Source organism: Ranitomeya imitator, chromosome 2 (assembly GCF_032444005.1).
Source record: "Ranitomeya imitator isolate aRanImi1 chromosome 2, aRanImi1.pri, whole genome shotgun sequence".
NCBI lineage: Eukaryota > Metazoa > Chordata > Amphibia > Anura > Dendrobatidae > Ranitomeya > Ranitomeya imitator.
Window position 1 is genome coordinate 145,756,603 of NC_091283.1, and position 27,385 is coordinate 145,783,987.

General features: G+C 42.4%; 1 protein-coding gene across 2 annotated transcripts in view; it reads left to right on the forward strand.

Annotated features, from left to right (window-relative positions):
* EDA2R (ectodysplasin A2 receptor) overlaps positions 1–27,385 on the forward strand; it is a 54,703-nt gene that overhangs the window by 11,228 nt on the left and 16,090 nt on the right. Inside the window, exons 2-9 of one of the 2 annotated variants that reach the window (XM_069747364.1) lie at positions 6,897–7,016; positions 9,439–9,549; positions 10,602–10,774; positions 16,508–16,593; positions 16,681–16,848; positions 20,084–20,221; positions 22,412–22,848; positions 24,154–24,196. In XM_069747364.1, coding sequence (XP_069603465.1) covers positions 6,972–7,016; positions 9,439–9,549; positions 10,602–10,774; positions 16,508–16,593; positions 16,681–16,848; positions 20,084–20,221; positions 22,412–22,848; positions 24,154–24,196 — 1,201 coding nt within the window. In that variant the 5' untranslated portion in view covers positions 6,897–6,971. The remainder of the gene's footprint in view (positions 1–6,896; positions 7,017–9,438; positions 9,550–10,601; positions 10,775–16,507; positions 16,594–16,680; positions 16,849–20,083; positions 20,222–22,411; positions 22,849–24,153; positions 24,197–27,385) is intronic. The other variant, XM_069747365.1, reaches the window with a different exon arrangement.

Sequence of the window (27,385 nt, forward strand, 5' to 3'; positions counted from 1 at the left end):
GCTGAAAAATCTCATACGAATCCGCAACGTTGGCACATAGCCTTAGGGCTAGGGTTGGGTTGGAATTAGGGTTGTGGTTAGGGTTAGGGGTGTGTTGGGGTTACGGGTGTGTTGGGGTTAGGGTTGTGATTAGGGTTACGGCTACAGTTGGGATAAGGGTTAGGGGTGTGTTGGAGTTAGAATTGAGGGGTTTCCACTGTTTAGGCACATCAGGGGGTCTCCAAACGCAACATGGCGCCACCATTGATTCCAGCCAATCTTGTATTCAAAAAGTCAAATGGTGCTCCCTCACTTCCGAGCCCCGACGTGCACCCAAACAGTGGTTTACCCCCACATATGGGGTACCAGCATACTCAGGACAAACTGCGCAACAATTACTGGGGTCCAATTTCTCCTGTTACCCTTGTGAAAATAAAGAAATGCTTGCTAAAACATCATTCTTGAGGAAAGAAAATGATTTTTTATTTTCACGGCTCTGCGTTGTAAACGTCTGTGAAGCACTTGGGGGTTCAAAGTGCTCACCACATATCTAGATAAGTTCCTTGGGGGGTCTAGTTTCTAAAATGGGGTCACTTGTGGGGGGTTTCTACTGTTTAGGCACATCAGGGGCTCTGCAAACGCAACGTGACGCCCACAGAGCATTCCATCAAAGTCTGCATTTCAAAACGTCACTACTTCACTTCCGAGCCCCGGCATGTGCCCAAACAGTGGTTTACCCCCACATATGGGGTATCAGCGTACTCAGGAGAAACTGGACAACAACTTTTGTGGTCAAATTTCTCCTGTTACCCTTTGTAAGATAAAAAATTGCAGGCTAAAAGATCATTTTTGAGAAAATAATTTTTTTTTTTTATTTTCATGGCTCTGCGTTATAAACTTCTGTGAAGCACTTGGGGGTTCAAAGTCCTCACCACACATCTAGATTAGTTCCTTTGGGGATCTCCAATGTTTAGGCACACAGGGGCTCTCCAAACGTGACATGGTGTCCGCTAATGATTGGAGCTAATTTTCCATTTAAAAAGCCAAATGGCGTGCCATCCCTTCCGAGCCCTGCCGTGCACCCAAACAGTGGTTTACCCCCACATATGGGGTATCAGCGTACTCAGGACAAACTGGACAACAATATTTGGGGTCCAATTTCTCCTATTATCCTTGGCAAAATAGGAAATTCCAGGCTAAAAAATCATTTTTGAGGAAAGAAAAATTATTTTTTATTTTCATGGCTCTGCGTTATAAACTTCTGTGAAGCACCTGGGGGTTTAAAGTGCTCAATATGCATCTAGATAAGTTCCTTGGGGGGGTCTAGTTTCCAAAATGGGGTCACTTGTGGGGGAGCTCCAATGCATAGGCACACAGGGGCTCTCCAAACGCGACATGGTGTCCGCTAACAATTGGAGCTAATTTTCCATTCAAAAAGTCAAATGGCGCGCCTTCCCTTCCGAGCCCTGCCATGTGCCCAAACAGTGGTTTACCCCCACATATGAGGTATCGGCGTACTCGGGAGAAATTGCCCAACAAATTTTATGATCCATTTTATCCTACTGCCCATGTGAAAATGAAAAATTTGAGGCGAAAAGAATTTTTTTGTGAAAAAAAAGTACTTTTTCATTTTTACAGATCAATTTGTGAAGCACCTGAGGGTTAAAAGTGCTCACTAGGCATCTAAATAAGTTCCTTGGGGGGTCTAGTTTCCAAAATGGGGTCACTTGTGGGGGAGCGCCAATGTTTAGGCACACAGGAGCTCTCCAAACGCGACATGGTGTCCGCTAACGATGGAAATAATTTTTCATTCAAAAAGTCAAATGGCGCTCCTTCCCTTCCGAGCCTTACCATGTGCCCAAACAGTGGTATACCCCCACATATGAGGTATCGGCGTACTCAGGAGAAATTGCCCAACACATTTTAGGATCCATTTTATCCTGTTGCCCATGTGAAAATGAAAAAATTGAGGCTAAAAGAATTTTTTTGTGAAAAAAAAGTACTTTTTCATTTTTACAGATCAATTTGTGAAGCACCTGAGGGTTAAAAGTGCTCACTAGGCATCTAAATAAGTTCCTTGGGGCGTCTAGTTTCCAAAATGGGGTCACTTGTGGGGGAGCTCCAATTTTTAGGCACACGGGGGCTCTCCAAACGTGACATGGTGTCCGCTAAAGAGTGGAGCCAATTTTTGATTCAAAAAGTCAAATGGCGCTCCTTCCCTTCCAAGCCCTGCTGTGCGCCCAAACAGTGGTTTACCCCCACATATGAGGTATCAGCGTACTCAGGACAAATTGGACAACAACTTTCGTGGTTCAGTTTCTCCTTTTACCATTGGGAAAATAAAAAAATTGTTGCTAAAAGATAATTTTTGTGACTAAAAAGTTAAATGTTCATTTTTTCCTTCCATGTTGCTTCTGCTGCTGTGAAGCACCTGAAGGGTTAATAAACTTTTTGAATGTGGTTTTGAGTACCTTGAGGGGTGCAGTTCTTAGAATGGTGTCACTTTTGGGTATTTTCAGCCATATAGACCCCTCAAACTGACTTCAAATGTGAGGTGGTCCCTAAAAAAAATGGTTTTGTAAATTTCGTTGTAAAAATGACAAATCGCTGGTCAAATTTTAACCCTTATAACTTCCTAACAAAAAAAAATTTTGTTTCCAAAATTGTGCTGATGTAAAGTAAACATGTGGGAAATGTTATTTATTAACTATTTTGTGTCACATATCTCTCTGGTTTAACAGAATAAAAATTCAAAATGTGAAAATTGCGAAATTTTCAAAATTTTCGCCAAATTTCCGTTTTTATCACAAATAAACGCAGAATTTATTGACCTTAATTTACCACTAACATGAAGCCCAATATGTCACGAAAAAACAATCTCAGAACCGCTAGGATCCGTTGAAGCGTTCCTGAGTTATTACCTCATAAAGGGACACTGGTCAGAATTGCAAAAAACGGCAAGGTCTTTAAGGTCAAAATAGGCTGGGTCATGAAGGGGTTAATGCTAGGCTCATGGCACCTGACAGAACCACCCAAACCCTAGCCAATGTAATGTCTCCCATCACAGCCACCCAAGTCCCAGACATGGCAATGGCCCCTGAGAGTCATTAAAGCATCAGGTCCATCCAACCCCAGCACCCGAACCTTAGACATCAACACTTGCCATAATCACGTTAACCCTAGCAGGGACAACAGCAAGGAAACATCACCATGCTAATACCAGCCTGGAGTGTGGACAAATATGTGCACCCCGCTCATCATCTGATTACAAGCGACGCTACTTCCTTAGGGTCCCGATGTTGTTAGTAGAGCTGTCCGTGTCCCTAATGAAGTAGTGCCATGTGTAGTCACATAAGGAGCGCTACAACACAGGGCAGATGTCTCTGCCAACACTTCAGTAGCTATGGCACTGGTGCTCGTAGCCATTTATGTATTGCTGGAAATAAAATAGCCTGCGCGTGCGACTAATCTTGCCTGTACACGTGTTGTAGCAACCTCCGCTTGCATTTTTAGCATTTTCCCAGTGCACTAGAAGCCTCAGCAGTTTCTTTTTGTGCCTTACTGCTTTTGTTTCCTTCCAGTTCCCTCCCCTTCCCCTCTTTATAATAATATACAGCAGCTGGCGCTATTTGATCCTACTCCGCAGACAGATTTGTAGACAGACATGAGCAATATTTGAGAGTGAAGTATTGGTTGAGGACACAAAAAGGACTGATAATTTGATATAGAGGCATTTGTTTTTAATAGATTTTATTATCGTTTTTCTTTGAAAGTAAGTGTACGGTCATTAGTATTTAGAAATGCAGATCTTTTTATTAATTTATGGAAGGTTATGACGGTATTCAGCTCTGGAACGTCTGTATTTGAGCATAGGATTGGAGCCTTTTAGCATCTGAAGGCAGAGCGCGCCTTTTTACATTAGTGCTCTAGTAATGCTTTTTATATGGTAACTTCAGTATACCAGCAGTATTTAGCTACTTCGCACACTTCTATTGTGCCTAAAACTAGTATTTAGCATCATTTTGGGTGATTGTTTCCAGTCCGTTTATAAATGTCCGCAGATACCCAGTGTAGAATTAGTACATAGCCTGTGTCGCCTACACAAACTTTTAAAGCATATCCATTGCAATTCTTTTACCCCTTTCTTGGCATTCCACTGCCTACTCTTGTAATCTTGTGAAGCCAGAACATTGAGACCCAGCAACCAGAGGGCCGTGGATTAGCATACGTTACAGGCACAATCCCTGTGTCACTTTAAGATTGAATAAGACCACCTGTTCTCACAATGGCTGCAACGTTTCAGTGTGTATGGTGAGAAATAACAGGTCACCAATAATAATGGCGTAAGTGTAAGGAAAAGTGTATGTTGTCCTGATGAATATTTCTCACTAATACAATATTGTGCGTTTCCGGAGAGAGTCTGTCTATTCTACTATTGCCCAATGGTATGCCAACTCTTATACCAACTAGAGTAATGCCTAGCATTGTGTATGAACTGTTATACTGATACACCACCAATAGTTGTTCAGAGTTATATATTACCAGCAAATTCTAAGGGGGAACATTTCTCTAAGTGGAGAGTGGTAACGTGGCGTAAGGAGACTTATAGGCCATACAAAGGTTCTCAGGGAATTTAAATATGCAAATAGCCTAATCAGAGAGGATGGCTTGTACTCTAGCACCACCTATTGGATGCAGTAATCCTACAAGTCAATATCGACCCTTTAGTAAGGGTACCGTCACACTATACGATTTACCTATGATCACGACCAGCGATATGACCTGGCCGTGATCGTAGGTAAATCGTAGTGTGGTCGCTGGGAGCTGTCACACAGACAGCTCTCCAGCGACCAAGATGCCGAGGTCCCTGGGTAACCAGGGTAAACATCGGGTAACTAAGCGCAGGACCGCGCTTAGTTACCCGATGTTTACCCTGGTTACAAGCGTTAAACTAAAAAAAAAAAAACAGTACATACTTACATTCTGGTGTCCGTCAGGTCCCTTGCAGTCTCTGCTTCCCGCACTCAGTGACTGCCGGCCGTAAAGTGAAAGTGAAAGCACAGCCGCTGTGCTCTGCTTTCACTTTACGGCCGGCAGTCACAGTGCTGGAAGCAGACTGCAAGGGACCTGACGGACACCAGAATGTAAGTATGTGCTGTTTGTTTTTTTTTAGTTTAACGCTTGTAACCAGGGTAAACATCGGGTAACTAAGCGCGGTCCTGCGCTTAGTTACCCGATGTTTACCCTGGTTACAAGCGAACGCATCGCTGGATCGCATCGCTAGATCGCTAGATCGGTGTCACACACACCGATCTAGCGATGACAGCGGGAGATCCAGCGATGAAAGAAAGTTCTAAACGATCTGCTACGACGTACGATTCTCAGCAGGATCCCTGATCGCTGCTGCGTGTCAGACACAGCGATATCGTAACGATATCGCTGGAACGTCACGAATCGTACCGTCGTAGCGATCGAAATGTTATAGTGTGACGGTACCCTAAGGGCCCTAAGGGTACCGTCACACTATAACATTTCGATCGCTACGACGGTACGATTCGGGACGTTCCAGCGATATCGTTACGATATCGCTGTGTCTGACACGCAGCAGCGATCAGGGATCCTGCTGAGAATCGTACGTCGTAGCAGATCGTTTAGAACTTTCTTTCATCGCTGGATCTCCCGCTGTCATCGCTAGATCGGTGTGTGTGACACCGATCTAGCGATCTAGCGATGCGATCCAGCGATGCGTTCGCTTGTAACCAGGGTAAACATCGGGTAACTAAGCGCAGGACCGCGCTTAGTTACCCGATGTTTACCCTGGTTACAAGCGTTAAACTAAAAAAAAACAAACAGCACATACTTACATTCTGGTGTCCGTCAGGTCCCTTGCAGTCTGCTTCCAGCACTGTGACTGCCGGCCGTAAAGTGAAAGCAGAGCACAGCGGCTGTGCTTTCACTTTCACTTTACGGCCGGCAGTCACTGAGTGCGGGAAGCAGACTGCAAGGGACCTGACGGACACCAGAATGTAAGTATGTGCTGTTTGTTTTTTTTTAGTTTAACGCTTGTAACCAGGGTAAACATCGGGTAACTAAGCGCGGTCCTGCGCTTAGTTACCCGATGTTTACCCTGGTTACCCAGGGACCTCGGCATCTTGGTCGCTGGAGAGCTGTCTGTGTGACAGCTCCCAGCGACCACACTACGATTTACCTACGATCACGGCCAGGTCATATCGCTGGTCGTGATCGTAGGTAAATCGTATAGTGTGACGGTACCCTAAGACTTGCCACATGACTTATGGTAAGAACCCAAATCAGACATTCCCTTTCCAAACACTTGTTTCGGGGAGGGAGGATGAGAAGAGAGATAGGGTCATCCCCAACTCTGCCTGGATGAGTGGGATGTCAGTCACTCTACAGTGGCATGCTCCCCCCATGTAGTGGCATTGAGTGACCGCAGTCCCGGACTAGTCTAGTGACTGCAGGCAGGGAGAGCAGATACATTTAGTGATTAATAAAGGCATCATTAAAGAAGGGGAGAAAATGATCCTAACACCCTAAGGGTAAATCTTGATAACATATTCCCTTTAAAGTATACCAATTTCAGTGGGAACAACATCAGCCTTTTCCCGGCATTCGCTTGAGTGATTCCACATTGCAGTAGGTAGCCAGGACCACCCTTGCACCGAGTAATTATTTGGAAGGGGAAGTTGCACTGGAGCTACACTACTGTATAGCCCCTTTATACTCACTATCCATGGGAGTCCCGGCGGTAAGACACCCAGCGATCATTAAATGATGGCATATTATTGAGAAATGTTATCACTTTCCAAGATTGGAATACCTCTTTTATGTCAGCGGTGAAGAGGTTGGATTTATATGTGGATTTTTTTCTATGCAGTGTTCTTTGATATTTACAGATTTAGACAGAAATCAACAAGGATTTTCTTCGCTGAGCTCCCGCCTGACTCTTCAAATCCTTATACCCAGGGGAAATGGCTCATTTCTATCAGCTGATGTGTATTCTTCTCATCTTTAAGGTATGGATGGCCTCAGTATGTGAACAGTCTCCCATCTGTCAGATATCTGTCAGACCTAGCCCTGATACACAACTGAGTCTTAAATGTGGCTCTTACGTCCCACCCATGCTTAAATGGTTTGTCTCATCTTCTATTTTTCAGGAGCCTGGCAGCAAAGTGCAATGACGCTGATGTTGGCCGGATCTAGTGATCTGACCAGCTATAGAGTGGCACTTAGAAGGATCTAAATAAGCTATACACATATAGAATTAAAAATCCTCCCCATTCTTGAAAACGGAGAGAAATTTTAATAAGCCGTGGATTTCAACGTTGTTTTTTTGTATAAGCCATTTTCACTTTTACCTTTTCATGAAAATGAGACAACCCCTTTAAGTAATACCCATATAGGCAGAGAAAACTGATAAGGCAGCTGCTTGTGACATGGGGGGAACATTGTGGCTACTAGCATTACCAAAGTATTGGCTGTGCTGGCTGAACTTGAGATTTCTGATGCGATATCTCGTCTGTCTTGTGGTTTTAGTATAAATGAGAACACAGTGTCCGTCAGTCACCACCGTCACACGATGGACCCCATTGACTTGGAATGGAGAATGTCGAATTCTAATATAGTTTCAGTTTATCCTTTACAGGAAAAATGACATGTCATGCACAGCTATTTATCCCATCCAATCCGATGGAATCTGGAAGAGTCAGAAGCTCCAACACATTTGTTAACAAACTTTTCACCCTGCTGAATATCGGTCTAGTTTTTTTTTTTAATAAAAAAAATGTCAAGTTTTCACTCTAGATCTAAGAATATGTAGAAATAGTCACTCTACGAGGCAAGAATGATTGCCGAAACCAAGAACAGGCACTCGGTCCTTCATGGCGGGGCCAATCATTTACAGTTGAAACCAGAAGTTTCCATCCACTATATAAAAAGACACATATTCATGTTTTTCTCGATAACTGACATGAAATCAGAATAAATCTTTCCCGTTTTAGGTCAATTAGGATTACCATAATTATTAATATTTGCCAAATGCCAGAATAATGAGAGAGCGAAAGAATGTTTTAAGGCATTTTTATTACTGTAAAGTCAAAAGTTTACATCCATTTCATTGTTTTGCAGCAAAAAAAAACCCCACAACATGATGCTTCCAGCCCCCGTGTTTCACAGTGGGGATGGTGTTCTTAAGCTTCCAAGCTGCTCCTTTTTTCCTCCAAACGTAACTTTGGTCATTATGCCCAAAAAGTTTTATTTTAGTTTCATCAGACCACAGGACCTGTCTCCAAAAATTAAGGTCTTTTCTACTGCGTGCATTTGCAAAGATTGATCTGGCTTTTTAAGTTTCTTTTGGAGTAATGGCTTCTTCCTGGCCTTTCAGCCCATGTTGATGTTGATACAGTACTCGATTCACTGTGGATATTGACACAATCTTACCAGCTTCCGCCATCATCTTCACAAGGTCTTTTGCTTTTGTCCTTGGGTTGATATGCACATTTCTGAAAAAAGCACGTTCATCTCTAGGACACAGAACCCTTCTCCTTCCTGAGCGGTATGATGGCTGGACATTGCCATCTAGTTTGTACTTGCGTATAATTGTAAAGATGAAAGAGGCACCTTCAGGTATCTTGAAATTGTACCCTAGGATGAGCCAGACTTGTGCAAGTCCACTATTCTTTTCCTGATACCTTGGCTGATTTATTTAGACTTTCCCATGATGCTACACAAAGAAAAAGTGTGTTTCAGGTGGGCATTACAATACATCCACAGGTGTGTCTCTAATTATCTCAGATGTTGCCAAAAAACCTACAAGAGGCTTACAAACAATTGACCTCATCATATGGGCAGTCCAGAATTGTTTAAAGGCATAGTAATACTGTATGTAAACTTTTGACTTTGCAATAAGTAATACAAATGCCTTAGAACATTCTCTCTCTCATTATTCTGGCATTTGGCAAATATTAATAATTATGGTAATCCTAATTGACCTAAAACAGGAAAGGTTTATTCTGATTTCATGTCAGATATTGAGAAAAACATACACATATGTCTTATTATATAGTGCATGTACATTTCTGGTTCCACATACACCTTGGTTGGTTTTAATCTGTCTCCTTTTTCTGGCTCTATGAAGGCTTACCTGTCAATCAAAGAAGAGGGGGAGTGGACATAGAGGGAAAACAAACAGGTGGGAAGGTGTATATTAATGATTGGCCCCGCCATGAAGCACCGAGCGTCAGGACATAGTTTGAACAGTCATTCTGTGCTGACAGTCCCTTTAAATCATTTACAGTATGGGGTCCCAGCAATCAACCCACTATTTGAGTTACCGTGGACCCTCTGGAGGGGGTGGTTACATCTTGAGGATAAATTCAGGCTTGCTTGAGTTGGCAGATTAGACGCTAAAGATACAACCTATTTCTTGCTTTATTACAGCTACACTTGGTCAGTTCAGAGGCTGCAGACTGTGCGGAAGGTGAATTTGAGAATGAACAAGGAAAATGCATCCCATGCAAACAATGTGGAGCAGGTTACGAGCTTTCTGAGGTAAGGATTCTGTAGACCGCGTGCATGTACACTAGAAACTTGTATCTTATTGAAAAAGGCTATGTCTCTTTTCAGACTGAGTTTGCAGAGATTCTTGTTGTATGCATCTGAACAGGAAAGTGTCCTGTACATACATCAAATGTCTACATAACAGCCGTATACTAAAGCTGCAGAAGCAAGGACTAGGGGACACTATTTGTATAGTGGTAAAAACTGGTTAAGGGAAAAGAGTTGTTGTGAATGGTACATTCTCTAAATGGGATAAAGTCAGCCTTGGGGAACGCAGGAATCTGGACAAGATATCTGCATGGGCCGACACACGGCAGATGAGATTTAATGTCAATAAATGTAGAGTAATGCACCTAGGACGGAGTAATCCTATTGCTGCTTATACATTAAATGGGTGTATACTCGGGACTACAGAACAGGAGAAGGACTTGGGTATTCTGGTTACAAGTAAGCCGAGCAGCAGTACTCAATGCCAAGCAGCAGCCGCAAAAGCAAAAAGATTATAGGGTGTATAAAAAGAGATAAAGCCCCATGGTCCAAGTGTTTTATTACCTCTCTGTAAATCCCTTGTGAGGCCACATCTAGAATATGGGACCCAGTTTTGGGCTACACATTTTAAAATTGATCTTGGGAAGTTAGAGTCAGTTCAAAGGTGGGTAACTAGATTATTACATGGTATGGTATAAGTTCTCTCCTATTATGAGAAATTGGAAAAGGCGGGCTTGTTTAGCTTACAAAAAAAGATGTCTCAGGAGATCTCCTTTATATGTCTAAATACATTTGTGGTCAATACAAAGGACTGGCCAAAGACCTTACAAAGAACTAGAGGACATTCATTACCTGTGGAAGAAAGTCATCTAAGTAAGAAAGGATTCTTTATAGTTAGAGCAGGGGAATGCCCAACCTCAAGCACTAGTGATGACAGAGGCTATAACAGCATTTAAAAAAGGATTAGACACTTTTCGCACAATACATGTATTGCTGCACTCTCTCATGTATTTCTACACTCTCACAAGTATTTCTGTTTCCCTGTCTTCTCGTAGGACTGCGGCAGTGGGCGAGAAAGTCAGTGTCTGCCTTGTAGGCCAGGGAGATACAAAGAAGAGCGAGGACATCACCACTGCCTGCGCTGCCTCAATTGTGCAGTAATTAACCGCAGTCTAAAAGTGAACTGCTCTTTAGTATCTAACGCTATCTGTGGGGATTGCCTGCCGGGGTAAGCATCAATTTCGAAACATTTTAATTATTGTCCTGCTTTTGGGTCTTAGTTTGTCCTCTCAGACTGGCATATTGTAAGATACCTGGAAGTCAGCAAACATTATTGATAACTTGTGAAACAGCTCAGTGACAACCTCTGAATCACTCTTATTAGTCACGATTCACATTAAAGGTTTTTGCTTATATGTAGTATGTTGTTTTTTGTTTTTTTTTACTGAGCTCCAAGTCCCTTCCATAGATGGGTTGTCCCAACTTAGTAGGTCGTTATATACAAACAGGAAGATAAGTTTGGACAACTTGGCTACTTGTGGAACTTGCCGCCACCACTTTTACAATTCACACTCAACAAAGTGATATCAACTAAAATTCTATTTTTTAGATTTTATACCTGTAGCGTTCTCATGTGGTGTACGGCTGAGGGTTGTGCTCCTGGCAGGCTATGATGTATCTTACGGTGGCCAAGCTTTCTGTCAGGAGAAGAGTCTTTCCTTCTCAAATTACATACACACATTGGAAACTCCACAATACAAGGTTTGCACAGCAACTGCCTCTAGGCAGAAGATGCTGATGGTGGTAGTAGTTGGTGCATTTGAGCCCCGGTCATGAAGCATTCATAAGAATTTAAAACAGAAGTCTTTTTGCTGAAGGTAATGGGGCAAATTATTATTTACAAACAGCAGGAAACTGAGGTACAGGATTACACTCACAGTTGATGATTGCTGTGTACCTGCAGACAGGCAGATCTTAGTAACCTTTGGTTTTATTAAGTCTGAATATTTCTTCTTCAGCACTGTGCTCTGTTTCTGCCCTGGGGCAATTCTTCCTCCTAGAGATGCAATGGTAGTCTTCCTCATATGAAGACTATTAACTCCCCTTATCGTGTCAGTCCCCTTTTTAAGCAAAGCAGGAAGGAAGAAGGTCGGTAATACCTTCACCTACAAAATGGCTTCCTCTACTCAAGATGTCCGACCAACTGCCCCTTCAAATTAAAACTATCTCACAGGACTTGGCTCCTCCCCCTTCTTTGTGACTGTAGAGCTGCAGTCATTGGCTGATAGCCCTGAGGCGTTTTTCTAGAACCTTCTGCATATTAAAACAGAGCTGGGTCACCTGATCAAGCCTGTGAGGAGATTAGCAGGTCTCACATTTAAAATGCACAGTCCACATAAAAATTCACAGCATTTACATGAAAACCCACTATATATCCGGTATCCCGTAGAAATGGTCACTTTGTGGGATACCACATGCCTCCGTTTATTCAGGGCCATATTTGGTGTTCATGCTGACCTAGGGACTTTTAAGTTGTCACACCCCCTACTGTTAAGTCAGACTAAGTGTATGTGCACGCGTCAGGATTTCTTGCAGAAAATTCCTGAAGAAAACCAGACAATTTTCTACAAGAAATCCGCATGTGTTTTTCTCGCATTTTTGACGCGTTTTATGCGTGTTTTTGACGCGGTTTTTGTGCGTTTTTTTCACACTTTTTTCCGGAGCTTCCCAATGCATTAAATAGCGGGGAAAACGCGAAAAATCCGCAAAATTAATGAACATGATGCAGGTTTTTTTTGTGGAAAAAAACGCATCATGTGCAGTATGCACAAAAATTGCAGAATGCATTATAATTGATGGCATGCATATGTATGCATTTTTTATGCATTTTTATCTAGTTTTTATAGCAAAAAACCGCAACGTGTGCACACAGCCTAAGGGTACGTGCACACGACATCTTTTCCGGGCCAATCCACTCCATAACCCACCTCAAAAAGCGTTAAACTCTAAAAAGATTGAACATATGCGCTGCAGGGTACATATTACTTGCTGATCAGATTTCGGGTCTCCAAAGATGCAAAGTGTTTAAATGAAGTGACCCGACCATTCCTCAAGCAACTTCAGTTTGGAAGCTGCTCACTAGTTTACTTAATATGCAAGTCATATATCGGTCTAATTATCGCATGATTTTGAATTGTTCGAAGCTTAAAAGGACTCTGTCACCTGAAATTGGCGGGACTGGTTTTGGGTCATATGGGCGGAGTTTTTGGGTGTTTGATTCACCCTTTCCTTACCCGCTGTCTGCATGCTGGCTGCAATATTGGATTGAAGTTCATTCTCTGTCCTCCATAGTACACGCCTGCGCAAGGTAATCTTGCCTTGTGCAGGCATGTACTACGGAGGACAGAGAATGAACTTCAATCCAATATTGCAGCCAGCATGCAGACAGCGGGTAAGGAAAGGGTGAATCAAACACCCAAAAACTCCGCCCATATGACCCAAAACCAGTCCCGCCAAATTCAGGTGACAGGTTCCCTTTAAGCAATGTTACATAGTCTGAAAGACCTGCCCAAACCCTAATTTCAGGATTCCATTAATATGATATAAAAAAAAATCACCTGTCAGATTCCCTTTAAATAATTCCTACGTTGTGCCCAAAATAAATAACTGCAGCTCACTCTGATCCCAGCACAAAAAGTAGCCCCACATTGTCCCTCTTATGGTACATGGCCTCCACACCGTCTCCCCTTACATACTATGACCTCCACACCGTCCCCTTTTGTACTATGACCTCCACACCATCCCCCTTATATAACATGACCTCCACAATGTCCCCTTACATGCTATGACCACCACCTCATCCCCCTTATGAATTATTCTCACCGTACCCGCCTCACTTATGAACTACAATTTCAACACTGTCCCCACCCCATGCTGCCCCTTCCTCAAACTGTGTCCCTCATGTTACCCTTCTGCATAGTGGGCCCATGTAGCCCTTTCTCTATACTGAGCCACCCACGCTGTTCCCTTTTTCATACTGAGCCCACCTCATACTGCCCCCTTTTCTATTTCAAGGCCACCCCATGCTGCCCTCTTTTCCATACAGAGCTTAACCCACGCTGATCCCTTTTCCATAGTGATCCCAGCCTACGCCAACCCATTTTCCAGTGATCTCACCACACTCACCCACCCGCTCCCCCATCTGTACATTGAGTCCCTGCACGCGCCCCATATTCTATAAAGATCCCACCCCACGTTGCCCCATTTTCCACAGTGATGCCATTCTGACCCCTTTTCAGTTTGATATAGTAATTACGCCTTATGCTGACATGTTTTCCATGGTGCTCCCACCCTGACTCGTTTTTCATAGTGATCCCACCTCACATTCACCCCTTTCCCATAGTGATCCCATCCCACACTGCCCTCTGTTCCCATAATGATCCTACCTCATGCTGCCCCCTTTTTCATAGTGATCCCACCTTTATGCTGACCCTTTTCCCATGGTAATCCCACCCTATGCTGACCAGTTTCCTATAGTGATCCCACCCCATGCTGCCCCCTTTTTCCATAATGATTCCATACCATGCTGCTCCTTTTCATATTGATTTCATCCCACGCTACCCTCTTTTTCATAGTGATCCCATCTCACACTGACCCATCTACCGTAGTGAACCAACCTCACGCTGACCCATTTCCCATAGTGATCTCACTCCATGCTGTCCTGTTTTCCAAAGTGATTCCACCCCCTGCTGCCTCCTTTTTCCATAGTAATCCCACTCCATGCTGCCTTCTTTTTCCATAGTAATCCCACTCCATGCTGCCTTCTTTTTCCATAGTAATCCCACTCCATGCTGTCTTCTTTTCCATAGTGATCCCACACCACTCTTACCTGTTTCCCATAGTGATCCTACCTGAAGCTGACCCTTTTCACGCCACACATCAAGCTGATTGGAGCTCCACTGACTCCAGAAGTGAGGGGGCGCATGGAGAATTATTTATATTATGGCCTTAAAGGGAACCTGTCAGCAGATTTTGCCGCTATAAGATGTGGCCACTGCCTTTCAGGGCTTATCTACAGCATTCTTGAATACTGTAGATAAGCCCCCGATCCGAACTGCAAAAGAAGAAAAATAAGTTATATTATACTCACCCGGAGGGCGGTCCGGTCCGATGGGTGTCGCAGGTCTTGCGACGCCGCCCTCCTGCTTCTTCATCGCTCCCTAGCATCAGCGCTCCTGCGCAGGCATACTGTTCTGCCCTGTTGAGGGCAGAGTAAAGTACTGCAGTGTGCAGGCGCAGCGCCTCTCTGACCTTTCCCGGCGCCTGAGCACTGCAGTACTTTACTCTGCCCTCAACAGGACATATAAGTGTGCTTGCACAGGAGCGCGATGCCAGGGAGCGATGAAGAAGCAGGAGGGCGGCTTCCCAAGAAGATGGGAGGCGCCAGACCCAGATCTGCAACGCCCATTAGACTGGACTGCCCCCTGGGTGAGTATAATATAACTTATTTTTCTTCACTTGCAGGTCGGACCTGGGGCTTATCTACAGCATTATAGAATGCTGTATATCAGCTCTGAAAGGCAGTGGCCGCATCTTATAGCGGCATAATCTGTCATATTCCCTTTAAAGATGCTAATACAAATCAATATAGGGACACTACCCGACCCCCGCCTAAAACCCCTCTTCCTCTGCAAAGATTCCTGTTTTCTTATAGAGTCCTGGGGACAAGAGGGAAGTTTTTGAAGAAAAAAATCTTGATCCTGGTGCTGCCGCCCGCCCCAGCAACTCGCTGCTCTATACACTGGTCCTCCGGTGCCTGGTTGTAAATACGGGCCTGCCTGTACTTCAGTGATATTATCTTCAGAAGGATCCTGTCACCAGTCTTGTAGCTTTAAACCTTGGCCATTAACTTTAAGAACATAAGAAAGAGGCCCCTGCAAACGTCAGAAAAAGTGTTGTATACTTGTCTCGCCCTTCTTGTAAATTGCATGGTCATGCCTGATGGGTGTTTCTAGATTGTGATCACCGCCACTTCGGTCCCATCAAATGCCACCATGGTCGCTTGAAACGCCGTCTCCTCTAAATGCATGTAAGTGGATAATGTCTCTCCCCATTCCACACAGTGCCCGAAGTCTCGCGCCCACGCACCTCACTGTACCCTACTGAACAGCCAGTGATTCCACTGCTCTGGGCGAGACTTCAGGCATTGTGTGGATGATGGAGAGACGTCATGTACTTACATGCAGTTAGAAGAGGTGATCGCAGTGTGGAGACACTGTAGGTATGTAGGAACACATCTGAAGATATAAAGGGGTTGAATAAACACCATTCTTATGACGTTAATGATGTTGGACATATTGTATAGCCAAAAAAACTGGTGTCAGGTTGCTTTTAATGTAGAATATGGCACAATAAGGCATGAGTACAATATGCACACAGGAGGGATCAAGCAAAGTTCTAAATAGCCTTAGTAGTTATGGTGCTGCCACCCAAAGACAGTTTTTTCTTCTCTTGTGTGTTAAAAATGCAATTGTCCTGGAGAGGAGGGCTTTACAGGGGTTACTGTCACCTAATAGAAATTGAGATATTATTATAAGGATTGCCCTGCTGAGAAAATGATAATGTCCTTTAATCAGTAAGTCTTGCCAGATCCCTCCATACACTGCTCTTTTTAAGTGCCGACACTTGGAACACTGTCCTTTGTCAGAGAGAGACAGAGGACCTTCCGGTGACCAGAGCTTCTCGCTTTTACAAATTTTTTTTTTAAACCGGGCAACCCAACTGGAAGAAAGGTCTGGATCCCCCTAACCAAGCGTCCGCCCAGAGCAGCTGGTTGGTCCGCCTCGGTGGCATGTGCCTCAGGAATGTGGTGATGTTTGGAAAGATCACATGCCAGTATGGATTACACATTTTGCAGAGAGTAGGAGCGTCAGTAAATATCATTTCATTATTTTTTTTTCAGGTTTTACAGTAAAACCCGGATAGGTGGATTTCGTGAGCTTGAGTGCTTCCCATGTACGGCTCACACTCCGCGGACAGAGAGCCAGTGTAAGTTCTCTGTCTATGTACTGTATAATGTTCTAACAGTGGGCTTATATTACAAGACTGAAGTGTGAATCATTTCTGATATTACAGGTTACCCCAAGTCTGGGCCGGGGCAGCCTACCAGTACTACCCCTTCTCCTCGGGATCCTGTACTTCTAGTGGCTATTATAATGGTGGCCCTGTCATTAATTTTGGTAACATTGGTGACCTTCTCAGTGATTTGTTGTGGACGCTTCTTGAAACGTCAGTTCCACCGCGGTAAGTTGTGTTATGTTTTTTTCAATCTTTTCGTGATGGTATTTCTCAGTGCCAATATATTGCTCTCCAGTAACGGCTCACATTTAAGCTGTATTAATCCCGGTTATCAGTCAGTCTGTGGTAGGACATAAAATGCTGTAATAAGACTCTATATCTAGCAAATAGGCACAATGGTTATACACACTAAGCCCCATGGGTACTGTAAAAAGTAAATATATTACATAGACAATCATACGTCATTACAGCAAATAATGACACGATAGGCATATGGTGCTTATCCTAATCCCGGGACCAGTCCCCTGTGTTAGCACTGAAAATACAGTGCCTTGCGAAAGTATTCGGCCTCCTGGAACTTTTCAACCTTTTCCCACATATCATGCTTCAAACATAAAGATACCAAATATAAATTTTTGGTGAAGAATCAATAACAAGTGGAACACAATTGTGAAGTTCAACGAAATTTATTGGTTATTTAAAATTTTTGTGGCAATTCGAAAAGTGGGGCGTGCAATATTAATCGGCCCCTTTAACTTAATACTTTGTTGCACCACCTTTTGCTGCGATTACAGCTGCAAGTCGCTTGGGGTATGTCTCCATCAGTTTTGTACATCGAGAGACTGAAATTCTTGCACATTCTTCCTTGGCAAACAGCTCGAGCTCAGTGAGGTTTGATGGAGATCGTTTGTGAACAGCAGTTTTCAGCTCTTTCCACAGATTCTCAATTGTAGTCTGGACTTTGACTTGGCCATTCTAACACGTGGATACGTTTATTTGTGAATCATTCCATTGTACATTTTGCTTTTGTTTGGGATCATTGTCTTGTTGGAAGACAAATCTCCATCCCAGTCTCAGGTCTTTTGCAGACTCCAACAGGTTTTCTTCAAGAATGGTCCTGTATTTGGCTCCATCCATCTTCCTATCAATTTTAACCATCTTCCCTGTCCCTGCTGAAGAAAAGCAGGCCCAAACCATGATGCTGCCACCACCATGTTTGACAGTGGGGATGGTGTGTTCAGGGTGATGAGCTGTGTTGCTTTTACGCTAAACATATCGTTTAGCATTGTTGCCAAAAAGTTCGATTTTGGTTTCATCTGACCAGAGCACCTTCTTCCACATGTTTGGTGTGTTTCCCAGGTGCCTTGTTGCAAACTTTAAACAACACTTTATGGATATCTTGGCTGCATCCCTGATCAGTCTCCTTCTTGTTTGAGATACACACTTAGATAGGAGAAAAATGGATCATCCCCGCGCTGCCACATCTCTTGTTTGAGATGAAAGTTTAGAAGAACGACCGGGTCTTGGTAGATTTGCAGTGGTATGATACTCCTTCCATTTCAATATGATCGCTTGCACAATGCTCCTTGGGATATTTCAAGTTTTGGAAATCATTTTGTATCCAAATCCGGCTTTAAACTTCTCCACAACAGTATCACAGACCTGCCTGTTGTGTTCCTTGGTCTTCAGGATGCTCTCTGTGCTTCAAACAGAACCCTGAGACTATCACAGAGCAGGTGCATTTATACGGAGACTTGATTACCCACAGGTGGATTATATTTATCATCATTAGGCATTTAGGACAACATTGGATCATTCAGAGATCCAGAATGAACTTCTGGAGTGAGTTTGCTGCACTGAAAGTAAACGGGCCAAATAATATTGCACGCCCCACTTTTCAGTTTTTGAATTTCCAAAAAAAGTGAAAATAACCAATAAATTTCGCTCAACTTCACAATTGTGTTCCACTTGATGTTGATTCTTCACCAAAAATTTACATTTGGTATCTTCATGTTGAAGCATGATATGTGGGAAAAGGTTGAAAAGTTCTAGGGGCCGAATACTTTCGCAAGGCACTGTATACAGTACGTACATCTAGGACTATATACACATACACTGTTATGGCCGAAAGTGTTGGCACGCTTGAAATTGTTTCAGAAAATGAAATATTTCTCCCAGAAAATTATTTTCAATGACACATGTTTTGTTGTACACATGTTTATTTCCTTTGTGTGCATTGGAAGAACATAAAACAACTGAGAAAAAAATGCAAATTGGACATCATTTTACACAAAACCCCCAAAATAGGCCCGACAAAAATGATGGCACCTTTCCAAAATTATAGGTCAACAACTTTGTTTCACGCATGTTATGCTCGTTTAACTCACCTGTGGCAAGTAGCAGGTGCGGGCAATTTGAAAATCGGAAATGGGGAAAAAAAATCTAATTTATTAGATTATTATTAAAAAGAATACATGTTGGTTGCACAAGTGAAGTCCAGGGAGGTACAAGACTGGCGCGTTTAGACTAGAGAGTCTTAGTCATGGTCTAAAACCAGATAAAAAGTAGAGAAGTTGACTAATGGTTTGCATTGTTTGTCTGTGTGTGCCACGCTAAGCATGGAGAACAGAAAGAGGAGACGAGAACTGTCTGAGACCCTTTCTCTATTTTTTGTTTCTTTCCAATTCACACAATGGAAATAAACATGTATAACAAAACGTGCAATTGGAATCATTTCCTGGAACAATGTCAAGGGTGCCAACACTTTTGGCCATGACTGTGTGTACATTTATATATATAGATACATACACAAACCCATACAATTTGTCTTAGCTGAACCTTGAAATCTCACAAAACCAAGGTCTGTCAACTGAGCAGAAGGTGACCTTGTCACCAGCTGAGCTCAACTGCGAATATATTTATACAGTTGTGTTCAAAAGTTTACATACCCCGGCAGAATTTTTGCTTTCTTGGCCTTTTTTCAGAGAATATGAATGATAACACCAAAACTTTTCCTCCACTCATGGTTAGTGGTTGGGTGAAGCCATTTACTGTCAAACTACTGTGTTTTCTCTTTTTAAATCATAATGACAACAAAAACATACAAATGACCCTGATCAAAAGTTCACATACCCTGGTGATTTTGGCCTGATAACATGCACAGAAGTTGACACAAATGGGTTTTAATGGCTACTAAAGGTAACATCATCACCTGTGACCTGTTTGCTCGTAATCAGTGTGTGTGCGCAGAAAAGCGGAGTGAGTTTCTGGGATCACATTATACATTTGAATTAAATGCAATAATGTGGCTCCTAGTTATGGTCTTGATCTCCATAAAATGACCTCTTCTTTGCCAGTACTTTCTTTTGGGTATTCTTTTTTTTTGCATTGAGCGATTCTAACTTTGTAAAAGATTTCATGAATTGAGTAAACTTGCACTGTTCAACATATTATCTTGCAGTTTTCCGTAGGTCACAGGATTTTGTAGGGCAACCTGGTCAGTTGGATGAAGGACGAGGAGAGTGTGCGCACTGCCCTAGTGAACAACAAATCCCTCCATGCTGTTTTGGTACAACTGGCATTTCTGGCCAAGTACAAGGTGAAGCTTTCACTTTTATATTGCTCATCCCAAGCATTTCTGAGGTCTACACATCATATAATACATGAGAAAGGCAGAACCCCACTTCTAAGTGACAAATCTTTATTCCCCTCCACAATGTTTTTTCGACTCTCTGGTCCACTTCGGTGTTAGCCATCACATCTGTGTAAAAAGGGTTGTCCAGTAAAAGAAGTAGTAAAATAAGTGACTTATCCCCATTGATCCCCCGCACCTCCCACTTTTCTGGTCCTTGTTGGTCTCTATGTCGCGGTCCTGACATCTCACTCTGGAATTAGATGGTTATCCCTCCTCAGATAATCTCTGACTATGGCAAGTTACCTCTGCGGCCGGTAATTGGCTGAGCAGACATTTACAAGGACCAAGTAAACATCGGATCGAGAGCTGCAGAAGGTTGGTGAGGGTATTTTCTCATGAACCTCTTTGATATAATGTGAATCCCCTGGACAACACTTTTAGAACAAGCTGATCCATGTAAGTCTTGCTTATAGTGGACATGTATGTCTTGGCGTCGTTGCTCCATTCTTTGTATGGAGAATGGCTATGTTCGTAAATTGGTCCCCAGTTTATTTTCGTAAATATATTGCTTTGGTATCAAGTAGTTTGATCTGCTGTTACCAAATATTGGAAACATCTTACTCTCTGGCCACGTGTGCTGGATGCAGCCACTTTAATAGTGGTGGTCATATTGTAGAACAGTGTTAACTATCGCAAGATGATGGCCAATCTGTCAGTGCTTGTGGATGCATAGTACAGTATGAAGCATTGTTCAGGAGCAGAATATAGTAGAAAGTGTCTATTTGGTGGAAATAGTTTCCGGGGAGTGCAGCTTTCATCTGCCAGGAAATAGCAGTGTGAGTAGGATTAGGATATGTTACCCGCACAGATTTGATACTTTGGTTTACGGTTAAAAAAGGGGACGTAAAATCCGAGATTATGTTGCTAATTAGGTTTAGTTTGTCTTTTTTTTAATGCCCTGTGGATATGCCATAAATGTGTGAGATGAGACGGCTTCTTTACATTTTGGGAGGCAGGTGAGTTAGAATGGTCTTTCTGCAACAAAAAGGGTTTTGTGAAATTAAAAATAAAATGTTATTTTTTTCTTTTTACTAAACCTATTGTTACATTTGTCCTGTTATTGCAGATAAACCCTATGTGGCTGGGCCCCTTCTGCAATAAAATGCATACAAATAAAAATAAAATCCCTCTAAAGACGACCTGTTACCAGGTCACAAGCGGTCAGTTTTTACTCTTATTTTATACCTGCTGCTCCCTCAAGTATTTAGTTTTTTTCCTTTTTTCTAAATCCACCATACAGTTTGAGAGAAACGGGCATTTTTTTTATTTAGTGCCACATTTTATGGTCTTTATCAAACAGGGGTGGCTTTAGGCTGCTCTGCATTCGTGAGCAACTCCCCCGTGATAAATATTAGCACCAAATTAAGAGGCCCAGATCCTTGGTGAGTTAAAAAAACAACAGATTGGAATACTTTGGAGCAGCAGTAATAGGAGAAAAAATTGGCTTAATTTAAGTTGGTTAATCTGCAAGTTAATAGCGAAATGAAGGTGCCCGTCCGCATTACTTAACACTAGACTACTGGACTCGTGACCCCGACTAGAACTACTGCAAGTAAATAGTCAAAATGACTATACCAGTAGTCCTAGTGTTAAAGTGCGACACTGGGAAGAAAGTTAAATTTATTTCACCCGTGACCCGCTGGCTTTCAGTCATGGAGGCATGCCCAGAGAACTCCAGTCACCACTCTCAGCAGTGAGAGTGGTGGCTGTGAGCACATACCAACACTGACTGACAGCCAGCTTTACACTGATGCCCTTGATAGCCGACTGTCAGTCAGTCAGTGCTGTAAGCAGTAACTGTAATTGCTCCTGGCACATCTGTAAGACAGGAAACTGATGGTTCCTGGGAGAAATAAAGTTTATTTTCAGATGCCACACTTTCAGTACAGTGGCCGGGCACTTTCATAATGCTATTAACCTATAGATTAAAACTATATCTACAGGTTAATAGCATTATCAGACATGACAGGTTTCCTTTAAATGTGTAAAGACCCCATAAAGAGCATGAAATTAAATTGATCTTTTAGCAGTAATACCAGAGAGGAAATGAGAAATTAGTCTAAATATATTCAAAATGTTTCATTTGTTTCATAGCAGGGCAACTAGAAGAAGTAAATGTGATATCAAAGATTAATACCTCAAATTCCTGCACTGTTGCCACCGCGTTATGTTCCCTGCCGCCATCCATGGAGATTTATGCCATACCTTCTCCACCTGTGAAGTCTCACTATTCCCGAAGTGTGTCGGAGACTCAGCCATTGATCCGAAACTCAGGTTGTAGTGACTGCTTCTCCGGCTGTGGAGCTTCTGCGGAGTCCAACCAAGGTGTGGTGGAGCCACCTCCAGCACAGACTCATTCCTGTGCATCAGAGAAGCAGCACTGGTCTCATGCACCAGTTGAATGCACCGAGCTGGATTTAGAGAACTTCTCCTCAGAAGATCCCAGTCAGGCTCACTCAAGAATAAGCGAGAGCCATCAAACCTGTTCCTGCCCCACGCCAGCCGCATCCGGCACAGGTGCCCAGGATGAGGTAAGATACTTAGTTAGTGTGAGGTTATACTGATCTAATCCTTAGTCACAGCTATATAATACATTTTCCGGTAACAGAACACGAGTACAGTCATAGCATAAACCAGAAGACAGTATGGCACAAGTATACAACCCTGTAAGAGTGACACGTGCAAAGCTTCAATGGAAATGCATAGGGGAAAACACCTAAGATCTGTATGGTGGCCGCAGAGAATCCCTGAAAATGTATTACTATAGATAACTAAGAGAATATAATGAGAGAAATGTCATTTTAAATGAATTCCTAGGTACCATTAACCCATTGAGGGCCAGGCAATTTTTTTTCTGCTTTTTGGTATCTTCAGTATTAGATCAGATTGAGTAAGTTGTTATTTTTTACATGCGTTTTTATCGCGTTTTTGATTCAGCATGTTTGCCTCTTTTTGAGATGTCATGTTTTAAAAAAAAAAAAGCTGCTTTCTTTTGATATTTCCTGGTATTTGGCTTTGACAAAATGTTATTGATATAGTCATGTAAGGATTACAGTAGTTTTTGAAACGTTTCCACCCCGAAAATGCATTACAAACACATGTGCGGGTTTTTACTTGCGTATTTTCTGCATCTAATTAAGTCTATGGGTAAATTCTGCACAAAAAAGTCAGCGTTTCCGCAAGGAAAGATGACATGTTGTGGATTGGAAACACGCACCGCAGGTCAGTTTATGCTGATTAAAAAAGAAAGCACACCCTACTGCAACTGTAGTACTCTGCGTTCCAGAAACCCACCCAAACCTCATCATGGTCACACAGTAATAAATAAAGGCAGATCACGGATTGCACCAGTTGCTGTGTGAGAGTATCATTAATACACAGATTTGTGGGTGGTTTTGCTGTCAGACTTAGATCAGAAACAGACATGCCTTCATGATTTTTGTTTTTTTCTGTACCCACGGTCCGTAAAAGTACAGACATGGAAACTGCACCACCGACTAAAGTGGGTTTTAACTCTAAAATATGGGCATGAACACATGCGTGGTACTCACATGACTGATGAGGCCTAAGGATGTAATCTACTTGGACGCAATGAGCAACTGCTCTACTTTCCCTTTGTACAAATGTTGATAAGTCGCCCGTACAGCCCAAAATCTGGTGACATCCTAAGTGTATAAGTTATAAATTCATGGTGTCTTTCTTACTCCCTACAGTCCCCTGTAATTTTAAGTACTAGCATATTTCAATAAATATTTAATGCTTCAAATGTAGATTTTTAAAAATATTTTCTAATAATAAAATTTTTAAAACTTATTAAATATATTTATTTCTTCTAGGCAAGTGATGATCTTGTGTCTTGCTTGAATCCTTCCACTCTAGGTAAGTGTCAAATTAGTTAATTAACCCCTTTACCCCCAAGGGTGGTTTGCACGTTATGGACCGGGCCAATTTTTACAATTCTGACCACTATCCCTTTATGAGGTTATAACTCTGGAACGCTTCAACGGATCCCGGTGATTCTGACATTGTTTTCTCGTGACATATTGTACTTCATGATAGTGGTAAAATTTCTTTGATATTACCTGCGTTTATTTGTGAAAAAAACGGAAACATGGCGAAAATTTTGAAAATTTTGCAATTTTCCAACTTTGAATTTTTATGCAATTAAATCACAGAGATATGTCACACAAAATACTTAATAAATAACATTTCCCACATGTCTACTTTACATCAGCACAATTTTGGAACCAAAATTTTTTTTGTTAGGGAGTTATAAAGGTAAGGGTTAAAAGTTGACCAGCAATTTCTCATTTTTACAACACCATTTTATTTTAGGGACCACATCTCATTTGAAGTCATTTTGAGGGGTCTATATGATAGAAAATACCCAAGTGTGACACCATTCTAAAAGCTGCACCCCTCAAGGTTCTCAAAACCACATTCAAGAAGTTTATTAACCCTTCAGGTGTTTCACAGGAATTTTTGGAATGTTTAAATAAAAATTAACATTTAACTTTTTTTCACAAAAAATTTACTTCAGCTCCAATTTGTTTTATTTTGCCAAGAGTTACAGGAGAAAATGGACCCCAAACCTTGTTGTACAATTTGTCCTGAGTACGCCGATACCCCATAAGTGGAGGTAAACCACTGTTTGGGCGCATGACAGAGCTTGGAAGTGAAGGAGCGCCATTTGACTTTTTAATGCAAAATTGACTGGAATTGAGATGGGACGCCATGTTGCGTTCGGAGAGCCACTGATGTGCCTAAACATTGAAACCCAAGTGACACCATTTTGGAAAGTAGACCCCCTAAGGAACTTATCTAGAGGTGTGGTGAGCACTTTGACCCACCAAGTGCTTCACAGAAGTTTATAATGCAGAACCGTAAAAATAAAAAAAAAATTTTTTTCACAAAAATTATCTTTTCGCCCCCAATTTTTTATTTTCCCAATGGTAAGAGAAGAAATTGGAACCAAAAAGTTGTTGCACAATTTGTCCTGAGTACTCTGATACCCCATATGTGGGGGTAAACCACTGTTTGGGCGCATGGGAGACCTCGGAAGGGAAGGAGCGCCGTTTGACCTTTCAATGCAAAATTGATAGGAATTGAGATGGTACGCCATATTGCGTTTGAAGAGCCACTGATGTGCCTAAACATTGAAACCCCCCACAAGTGACACCATTTTGGAAAGTAGACCCCCTAAGGAACTTATCTAGAGGTGTGGTGAGCACTTTGACCCACCAAGTGCTTCACAGAAGTTTATAATGCAGAACCGTAAAAATAAAAAATAATTTTTGTGAAAAAAAATGATCTTTTCGCCCCCGATTTTTTTATTTTCCCAATGGTAAGAGAAGAAATTGGAACCAAAAAGTTGTTGTACAATTTGTCCTGAGTACGCTGATACCCCATATGTGGGGGTAAACCACTGTTTGGGCGCATGGGAGAGCTCGGAAGGGAAGGAGCGCCGTTTGACTTTTCAATGCAAAATTCACAGGAATTGAGATGAGACGCCATGTTGCGTTTGGAGAGCCACTGATGTGCCTAATATTGAAACCCCCCACAAGTGACACCATTTTGGAAAGTAGACCCCCTAAGGAACTTATCTAGATGTGTGGTGAGCACTTTGACCCACCAAGAGCTTCACAGAAGTTTATAATGCAGAGCCGTAAAAATAAAACAAAAATTTTTTCCCACAAATATTATTTTTTAGCCCCCAGTTTTGTATTTTCCCAAGGGTAACAGGAGAAATTGGACCCCAAAATTTGTTGTCCAATTTGTCCTGAGTGCGCTGATACCCCATATGTGGGGGGAACCACCGTTTGGGCGCATGGGAAGGCTCGGAAGGGAAGGAGCGCCATTTGAAATACAGACTTAGATGGAATGGTCTGCAGGCATCACATTGCGTTTGCAGAGCCCCTAATGTACGTAAACAGTAGAAACCCCCCACAAGTGACCCCATATTGGAAACTAGACCCCTAAAGGAACTTATCTAGATGTGTTGTGAGAACTTTGAGCCCCCAAGTGTTTCACTACAGTTTATAACGCAGAGCCGTGAAAATTAAAAAATCTTTTTTTTCCCACAAAACTTATTTTTTAGTCCCCAGTTTTGTATTTTCCCAAGGGTAACAGGAGAAATTGGACCCCAAAAGTTGTTGTCCAATTTGTCCTGAGTACGCTGATACCCCATATGTTGGGGTGAACTCCTGTTTGGGCACACGGGAGAGCTCGGAAGGGAAGGAGCACTGTTTTACTTTTTCAACGCAGAATTGGCTGGAATTGAGTTCGGACGCCATGTCGCGTTTGGAGAGCCCCTGATGTGTCTAAACAGTGGAAACCCCCCAATTATAACTGAAACCCTAACCCAAACACACCCCTAACCCTAATTCCAATGGTAACCCTAACCACACCTCTAACCCAGACACACCCATAATCCAAATCCCAACCGCAAATGTAATCCTAACCCTAACTGTAGCCCCAACCCTAACTGTAGCCTTAACCCTAACTGTAGCCTTAACCCTAAATGTAGCCTTAACCCTAACTGTAGCCTTAACCCTAGCCCTAACCCTAGCCCTAACTCTAGCCCTAACCCTAGCCCTAACCCTAGCCCTAACCCTAGCCCTAGTCCTAACCCTAGCCCTAACCCTACCCCTAACCCTAGCCCTAACGGGAAAATGGAAATAAATACATTTTTTAAATTTTTTTTATTTTTCCCTAACTAAGGGGGTAATGAAGGGGGGTTTGATTTACTTTTATAGCGGGTTTTTTAGCGGATTTTTATGATTGGCAGCCGTCACTCACTGAAAGACGCTTTTTATTGCAAAAAATATTTTTTGCGTTACCACATTTTGAGAGCTATAATTTTTCCATATTTGAGTCCACAGAGTCATGTGAGGTCTTGTTTTTTGCGGGACGAGTTGACGTTTTTATTGGTAACACTTTCGGGCACGTGACATTTTTTGATCGCTTTTTATTCCGATTTTTGTGAGGCAGAATTAGCAAAAACCAGCTATTCATGAATTTCTTTTGGGGGAGGCGTTTATACCGTTCCGCGTTTGGTAAAATTGATAA